Source organism: Macrobrachium nipponense, chromosome 15 (assembly GCF_015104395.2).
Source record: "Macrobrachium nipponense isolate FS-2020 chromosome 15, ASM1510439v2, whole genome shotgun sequence".
NCBI classification, from domain to species: domain Eukaryota; kingdom Metazoa; phylum Arthropoda; class Malacostraca; order Decapoda; family Palaemonidae; genus Macrobrachium; species Macrobrachium nipponense.
In genome coordinates, this window is record NC_087208.1 from 2,878,841 (window position 1) to 2,888,581 (window position 9,741).

The following is a 9,741-nucleotide window of genomic DNA, read 5'->3' on the forward strand; positions in this document are numbered from 1 at the left end:
TACAGTGTCGATAGTTTGTGATAGTTGTGACTGTAGCCAACTATTGAGACAACTATCGACACTTCAAGGGTTAGCCTATCATTAAAAGTCTCACAGCATTTTAAGGTTGTCAAAGAATGCCTTACATTATAATTTTAAATAATCTTAAGTTCAATTTCTTACCGTTTTCCTCACCAAACGTGCATGGGAACAACGCCTATTAGTGGTGACTGAATGAACCACTTTTGTTTACAAAAATCATATGATTCCTTGGGTCGGTTTCCGGATTTTTGGTTGAGCTCAGATGCAGCACTTGCTCAAAATTTTCTGTTGAAATCCAATTATTCGAGTTCTAATACGATCGAGGTCTGGGTCTCTACTGTACTTGATATTCATCTTTTAAAGATGAATTTACGGTACTGTGTTGATGAAATGACGGTATTATGGATAAATGTGCTATACACGAAGATATAAATTATGTGTGCTTATTTGAAATACAAACCATTTGCTGTACTGGAACTTATTACTTTCACATTTTCAAAAGGCACAACAACGGATTTACAAATACTAAAGCCGCTTGTTTATGCAGGACTGCCTTTCAAGTAGGGATATTTGACAACTTCAATATTCTTGTTTGATGGTGTCATTCCTAGGCAGTGCTTCACAAATTCAATCACATTACTGAATAACTAAGACAACAGTTTATGTATTTGTATAAAAGAGCCGAGATTTTATAAAGAAAATTATTTTTCATACAATATCGATGACTTTGCAGCACTGCAGTCCCTCCTCTCCTCCCTATCTAACAAGTGGATGCAGATCTACATCCACCTGAAAGCACAGCCAACTGATTGGAGGAATTTGGAAGTCTGGTATACCCTACCTCCAGGGAGAGCCATTATCTCCCAAGGATCAAAGGATCACATATGATATTTTACACAAATCTAGAATGGTGTGACCTTTTGTGATTACAAGATAAAAGGCTCTATTTAGGCAATCGTGGCTACTAAAGAATGAATGTGATGTCTAAATATTTTTCCATACCAGACACTAATGATTTAAAATTATTCTTTCTACATAACTGGTATGTTTGAAAAATTTGATAAAAATAATACTACTTCTAAGCAAAATTTACATCTAAGCCTTCCAAAACCACACTAACATAAATCAAAATAGTACAAAAATGTATTATGCTTTTAATGGTCAAATAGGATTACAATCAAGTATGCATTTATAAACACTGATTGCTATGACCAGACATATACTATTCAGAAACTGAGATTTAACTATTTAAGATTAATCAGTTTTTTCAGCACTGCTTATTCTGTAAATAAATGTCAAACAATCTGAAATTTTAATAATGTGTATTTAAAATAATGTCCTAAACTTCAAGAGCACTGATCTCAAAGCACTTAGTTAATGGAAAATTTTTCCTATTGCAATTCAGGCATTTTTAAATCTTACATTTAAAAATCTATGATTCAACTGGATTCATGAAATTTAGGCTAAAAAGCTGAACACTGGGGAAACTTCAGCATATTCAGCAGTGAAAATAGTGGAAAGAGGGAATGGCTGGATTCATGTATATCAGCTTTGTGTGCGTGAGTGATAAGTTTGTTAGGTGATTAATTCTAAAAGCACACTGTTTGAAAGAGGAAGAGAGAAAGAGGATGGGGATAAAGAATCAGAGCAAAAATTTTCCACATATGCAAATACCTGTAAAATGCAGGGTAAGTAAACTTTTTCAAATTTAAGTTTCACCGGTTTAGGATACATCTGAGTTACTTCATCAGCAATCTCATTTCCAATTTTAAATGCTTGATCCTTAGACCGTCCAGGTAAGTGTACGAAGAGTGAATCTGTATCTCCATACACCACCTCTGCTTTCCAAGTAGGGTGCTTATTGACATGTTGAATACAACGTTCTAAAGTCTCTCTTCCTTTGCTTACAACACTGTCACCAATCTGTAAAGAAGTTAACACTATATTTGGTTATACATAAATATTTGCTTATTATGGTTAACATAAAACTATTCATAACTAACCAAAACCACAGTAATCTAGGGCATTACCTCAGAACAAGGCATTCGACCAGAGAAGTTTGCACTGGTGTACCCATATGTGACATTCGCAATAAGTTTCAGACCAAGCTGTCGTGAATGTAGCACACGCTGAAGGGATGAATCGTCTTTGTACTCCTTCATCATTCGCTTCACCTAGAACAGAGACATCTCAATAAACCTCATGTCATGGGGGGCACCAATTTTCATATTACATGTACATTATATGTACATACATACATATATATATTTCATGATACTGCCTTGTAAGACATATATCCCTCCCAGTATCGTTATATTACTGTAGTATCGTAAATATTGTGCATTCAAATTTTACAAAATGTTTAAATGACATAGCATGAGAAGACAGCTATTTGTCCAGTCCAACTCCAGTTCTTCGTCTTATTTTGAAAAATCTGTCATCACTTTATTTTATTACTTCCATAATAAATTTTTTATTTTTCCCCATTTTTATATTTTGCATTTATATTATTACGTATTTAAATCTTCAATATTATTATTTTGTAATTTTTTATGGTGGACAGGTCACCCCGCCCCCCCTTGGATCCATTAGTGCTGGAACTTGTGAATGTTAATGAAATTTTTATTTCTGTTCCATGGCCTGCATCTTAATTATTGGCTACAAGAAAATAATAACTGTATACATGAATGTTAGCAATCATACAATTAGAAAATACTCTGAAATATTAAAGTGGTTAATAATTAGATTCTTAGATTTTTATATGAAACCACAGCAGTCACCTTCAAATGAATCCAAATAACCTTTGAAAAATATTTATAGCAATTTAAATGAAAGTGGCTATATAAACAAATGACTACATTGCACACAGATGGTCTAACACAAGAGGAGAAGCTTTTAAATGAAGAATCTAAAGCTAATTATTTGTTACTGAAATTAATAGTTTATTTTAAAACAAAATTAAACTGTTCAATACAAAATCAGTACAGTGGTACCTCGACATATGAAAGGCTCAACTTACGAAAAACTCGAGATACGAAAGCAAATACGAAAAATTTTACAGCTCTACATACGAAAAGTTTTCAAGATACGAAAGGTTGTTGCTGTAAAGTCCTGAGATTCGCCCGAACCACCGAGAACAATTTTAAAACTCCTGCGCCGCCAACTGAGTAAACTCGTCACCATCCTCCCGCTCTCCCATTGGTTCCTGATGCTAGTCACCCCATAAGGTCCTGCTCTCCTATTGGTCAGCATCTACCCCTTGTGCTTTAAGTATTCTATTGGTAAAAGGATGCTGTAAATTGAAAAACTTATTCATGCAATACATTTAATAATAATAAAAAAAAAAATTAGGTAAAGATAGAATAAAGAATAGAAATGAATGGTTATTATACTGTTTGGTAGTTTCAGTAGTTGAAGAGAGATAATGAAAATTTATGGCTTACTGTGTAAAGTGATTGCTTGGCGATCGTTCGATACTCGTAAGTGCTGGATGTAAACAGAAGTTTGGAAGCTTTTTTTTTTTTGTTTGTTTATTATACGTAGTTAATGGTTACTTAATAATTATTTGAAATGAGTACATGCAATACATTTAATAAAAAAATTGTGAATTAGATATCATAAAATATAAAATAAATCAGACTGCCAACAAATACGTATTTTTTTGAATTCTTCTTTTGTTTTAATACGTTACGTATACGTATGTTTCATTATAGCTGTCAGTAACTCGGTATCTCCATTAGGTAAAGATAGAATAAAGAATAGAAATGAATGGTTATTATACTGTTTGGTAGTTTCATTAGTTGAAGAGAGATACTAATGAAAATTTATGGCTTACTGTGTGCTGGGAAAAATGATTGCGTTCGGTACTCGTAAGACGGGTAAGAGCTGAATGTAAACAATCGATTGGAAGGTTTTTTTTTGTTTGTTTGTTTGTGTATTTTAGTTAATGATTAATTAATAATTATTTTAAATGAGTACATACTGATTATTTATACATTTTATTGGCATATTCTAAGCTTTTAGCTCTTAGGTTTAGATGTCAGAATCATAGACTAGGCTTCAGTAGCAACCGCTAACATAGGCTAGGCTTATTGCTAAGGGACATATGCTAAAGTCCTAATATATGCAGTAAAATAGGGTTGAACATTACATGCAGTTGAATATTACTAAAGTATGTACAGTATTTTGCCTTTTTGGAGTCATATTTCTTCCATCGGATCGGCGTCGTAACCCTAGAACATGTGTTTTAGCCCTGGAAATATAATTTACTGGGGTGTTTTTGGAGGGCTTGGAATGGATTAGGCATTTTACATGTAAAATGTGGTCCAAGATACGAAAACCTCATGATACGAAGGGCGCCTCAGAACGGATTAATTTCGTATCTCGAGGTACTACTGTACTTGACATAATCTTGCAATGAGTCAAATGCAATCTGTAGACCTATATAAAAAGTAAAAGAAAATTGTGATCAGGTGTCTCAGATAAGTTGGTGCATGTGCACACATTCCTTGCAGACCTCCATAAATAAGTAATTCACTCTTTATATGGTATAATACTGCTGTAACAGGGTCATGGGGTCGAGAGTAGAGCATTTTGTTTAGTGGGAGGCACTACTGTTGAATTTCATCAACTTCTAAATGGCCAGTTCTTTGGCAGTTATATATTTTAGTTCCGTGGTCAAGTTAAACCACCTATTATTACGTATTATTATTATTATTATTATTATTATTATTATATAATAATAATAATAATAATAATAATAATAATAATAATAATAATAAACTTCTCAAAAATTTTTATAATTTACAATGCTCAGGAAGCTGACAAGTGTATGGCTTCAAGGATACGATTAATTTCTAAAAATAAAATGAAAAAACTAGCTAGGCACACAAGTGCCCTTGCTTGGCTTACAGACCCGCGTGCCATGTACAAAATGTATGTAATTCATTTAAGCTAGATAAACCTAAGATTGTTCTGACAGTTTAGTCTTGTGTAATAAACACGATAAAATCTATATAGCCCATAAAAGGCAATTTCTGCCTGTCTGTTTGTTAGTTTGTTCGCTTTGTGTGCTCAGACTATGAAAAACTTCCCTCCAACCCAAGAGAGTTTTAGTCAAAAAGGCCATTTCTAAGGGGGTCATAACCACTCTTTGTCATAATTCTCATTTTTTACAACTTTTGGAGTTGACATCTAATGCAGAAGTGCTCCTATAGGTACAAACAGGCTCCCACGATATAGGGGCCATAAGGCACCATCAGTAGTAGGGGAGGAGGGGGGGGGGCAACTACCCTGGGAATTGGGGAGGCCAAGGGTTTCCCATAATATTGGGGGAAGGAGGCCTATGCCCTTTTGAGTTACCAACCAGGGGAGAAAGGGGGTCACAGCCTACCTCACCCTGACCTTGATAGCAGGGGGTGCATGCCCCCTTTGGGAATGAAGAGCCCAAAGGGTCAAAGATGGGACTACTGCATTCAGATCTGGAACTATGATTTAACAGAATTGACTACAAACGCATTTAACATCAATATCAGATTTTAACTATATGGGCTGAATTTTATCAAGGGCCTTTCAAGGGGGGTCTCATGATGAAAATCTTTCCAGAGCAACCTGTCACAACATGCATGTGGCAGCAGTGCCTGACTCAGCCAGTCAGTGACGCAGTAACATTGGCTGGGGAAAGATGTATGTCCAGGTCATTTAGAATAGAATGTGCGTTCGATAACACGTCTAAAGGACTGGTACAGCTGCTAGTATTCTTATCTATGAACAGTTTCATTCATATATATACCATGTATGTCACTATAAAAAAATGAAGTTTTAATCTTAAAGGGATAATATATAAACCACGGTTCATTATATGGAAGATAATCCATAAACCAGGGTTCTATCTCAGCATACATAGTCAAAACTGAAAACTGTCCTCCATAAGAAATGTTACATTTGTCTTGCCAGAACAACACAAATTTAACACGTCTTTTTTCAAAACCACCTCTGTTCAAAAGTTTAATCACCCAGTGATTGCCCCAATTTTATCTCATCCTATATATAAAAATGTAAACTGAAAACTGTCCTCCAAAATAATAGCAAAGGACTATTTTTATGTTCAAGTCACTTACCAGACCTGTGCTTCACATTTAAGAGGGCTGACTAAAAGGGTGGAATCTGAAACCAAACAACTTAAAACTCAATAGCTATGATGGAAGGCAGCTTACCATAATCCTTGTATTGAGTATTTCTTCAAGCATCTGTGGTAAAACTCCTCGCCTTATTTTATGGGGTACAAAAGCCACTCCACAAGGAGAGATATTGATCTGGAAGTAAAAAGGGAAAAATTTATCTAAAAAGCCCTCATATTAGTCACATACATAAACCCCATATACCCTATACTATAAATTGCATATTCTAATAATAAGCAGCAACAATCTCAGTACGTAAAATTTCACTTACATTACAAAAACTCGATACTTTCATGATAAAGAGAGATTTTATGTATACTTACCAAGTAATTACATAGCTATAGGTCTCACTCTCTGTCGGCAGCTAGAATGCTTGAAATTTGCAGTAGTGCTATTTTGTTTTGGCTAGGCGTTTATCCCCGCCCACTATCGGGGAAGAGAGGAACCAACTCAGCACTGAATTCAGTTGATTACACCCTTTAAGCCATGAGAGTCAAGGAGGGAGGACTTGATTATGTAACTACTTGGTAAGAATACAGTAGCACCTCAGACTTCAAACTTAATCTGTTCCAACTGAATTGAAGTAAATATGGAATTTAGGCCAAAGGTCAAGCACTGGGACCTATGAGGCCATTCAGCGCTGAAATGGAAACTGACAGTCAAAGGGTTGATAGGTGTAACAGGAGGAAAACCTCACAGTTGCACTGTGAAGCAATTGTTCGTAAAGGGTGGAAAGTAAGATAGAAGAAAGGGAATATGAAAGGAGGTACAGTAAAAGGAACAAAAGGGGTTGCAGCTAGGGGCCAAAGGGATGCTGCAAAGAACCTTAAGTAATGCCTACAGAGTACTGCTTGAGGTACACTGACGGCACTACCCCCTATGGGGTTAATCTGTTCCAGAAGGCTGTTCGAAGTACAATTTGTTTGAAATATGAAACAAATATCCCCGTAAGAAATAAAGGGAATCAGGATAATTTGTTCCAGCCAACCCAAAAAGTCCCCCTTTTCACATTTTTTTTCTATTATTAATGTGTTCATCAAAAGTTAAATTAAGAGTGTAAAGTAATGAAACAGACGTTATATGAAGTAAAATTTTCTAAATCTTATTTTTTCTGAAGTATGATTTACGAAAGGTTTGGTGAAAATGGCGCCTGGCTGGGTGGGGGATGGAGGGATGAGAGACAAGAACCCTTTGACGAAACTGAAATGGTTGTGTGTTTACATTTGGATCTTAAGGGGGCCGGCCGGCTAATGCCGTTTTTTAACGACAGGACTTTGACATTCATACCACTTAATAAGGTGACTTGGGACATCTCCAAACCGCCTATGATTTTCGCCTCTGACCTTCGGTTTTGTGACGCCAGGGCGATTTATCCCGAAAATAACCACTTTCCAAATTCTATCTCCTCCCTTGATATTTAATATTAAGACCTGGGATTACTACCATATATAGACCTAATGTAGACCTCCAATCAAATGGAGAGTTTTTTTCTAAAATCATTTTTTTGCTAGATATGAATTTTTCAATATGGTAAAAAAATAAACCCTATAAATCACGAGAAAAAAATGTATAAAAAAAAGACGAAACAAACAAAAATTGGAAAAAAGGGCTCTATTTTGATTGTTCTATAATGTCTTTCTGAGTTATATACCAAATTCCATGTTATAGCTTTAAAACTAAGTGAGGAGATAGACTTTGAAGGTCAATAAGTATAGTTTTGAGATACGGGCGTTCAAAGTTTTCCTTCGTATTTCTATAAAAACAATGTTAATAAATAATGATTATTATGAATGTATATTTCTTTTTTGTGTATTAATAAACCAAAACTATTTTATTTATCATAATTTAATCATAAATGATGATCCCTTTGCTCATATATCGTAGCCTGGAGCACTGCTTGAGGCAAGATGGGGCACTCCTTCCTACGTAACCCCCTCTCTCCCCTTCATTAACTCGGCTTATTACAGCGAATTTTCTTCTTCTGTATGTTAGCGAGATGTTTTCCTTGTATTTTCCTCTTTGGCATGATGACATTCTTGCCGAAACAAAGATAAACAAACATAAATGCAAGAGAATGTCAGAGGTGAAACTCGAAGATGTACTCTCTTTTTACAAAGACAATTTAATAAATCATGATTATGAATTTCATAGTCCATTTTGGGTATTAAAAAACCAAAACTATGTTATTTATCATAAATGAAGATCTCTTTGCTCAAAGATCGTAGCCTTGGGCATAGTGTGTCGTGTGCTGTCAGGGAAGAAGGGGGCGTTACTAAGCAACCCTCCCCTCTCTCTTCACTAACTACGCGTATATTATGATATTCTGTAATAATGCTAGAGCGATTTTTCTTCGTCTGTATGTTAGCGAGATGTTTTCCTTGTCTTTTCCTCATTGGCATGATGAACTTCTTGCCGAAACATACATAAACATACGTGAAAGCAAGCGAAAGTCACGAGGTGAAACTCGAACGTGTAGTCTACTTGAAGTCTATGGTCGCACTGATTCATGGTTGAACCAGATACTCGCTTCTGCGAGCCACGGAATCTCTACAGATGCCATTTCTCACAATTTCTTTGCCAATAATTATCAAAATTTACGATAACAGAAGAAATATTGCATTTTCTTGTACGGATGAATGTTTTAGGCTTATTGAGTTATGTTTACTAATTACCTTGTAACTACGAAAGTAAGAGGAATTTTGACAAAATATTTCGTATACGTATTCTCAATTGCCATAAGAAGCTCCATGAATTTTTTCATGACTTTGCATTTTTCGCCCTATACCACTGTATATAGGGGTTCCGGCCGGCCCCCTTAAGTGCACGAAAGAGATTAATCATGCCACAATACATCGACTTACTGTTGGCAAACAGGAGACTTGAAAATAAACATGAGGATTTTGTAAACAAATAAGTAATAAGTCAAGAATGCAAGAAAAGAAAAGATAAAATAACTTTTCACAAGGAAGCTGTTTAAACAAACAATCCAAGGCATGCTGAAGCTGAACGCAGCGCCATTTGTTTACTACAGAGCTGAGTTACTTTTACAGGAGTAAAAAATCGTAAAAAGCAATTGTCAGTAGATAGGTATTTTACCGTAACAAAAAGAACTGATTTGGGGAGATCGAGTGTAGAAGTGGGCGAATAATCATCCAAGCCAAGCTTATACGTCAGTGGGAAGCAGACCCCTTCTTCCCTCTCCTCTCCTCTCCTCTCCTCTCTAGCGTCTAACTCAGTGCATCAATCACTGACTTGAGCAATTTTTTTTTTTTTTTACTGTATTGCTTTTGATTGTTTTCATGTTTTATCATTGTTAAATTTATTGTGAAATAACATTTTATTTTTTATGTGAATTGGTACTGCTTTTACATACATATAGTAAAAGATTTTACAGTCTCTTTCTCTCCTCAACAATATCATGACACGATAACGGGTTGGTGACGATTCGCCGCGGGCGATTCGCCGCCGACAGTTAGCCACCGCCAGTTCGCCACCAGCTTTTGGCCACTTGGGTCATTTTGCCAGCAGATACTATTCGCCA

The 9,741-nt window shown here is 35.6% G+C and overlaps 1 protein-coding gene across 1 annotated transcript in view; it reads right to left on the reverse strand.

Annotated features, from left to right (window-relative positions):
- Window positions 1-9,741, reverse strand: part of LOC135226936 (uncharacterized) — a 430,036-nt gene that overhangs the window by 38,003 nt on the left and 382,292 nt on the right. Inside the window, exons 30-32 of the mRNA XM_064266617.1 lie at window positions 6,237-6,335; window positions 2,052-2,195; window positions 1,696-1,944 (exon numbers count right to left, since the gene is read on the reverse strand). Coding sequence (XP_064122687.1) covers window positions 1,696-1,944; window positions 2,052-2,195; window positions 6,237-6,335 — 492 coding nt within the window. The remainder of the gene's footprint in view (window positions 1-1,695; window positions 1,945-2,051; window positions 2,196-6,236; window positions 6,336-9,741) is intronic.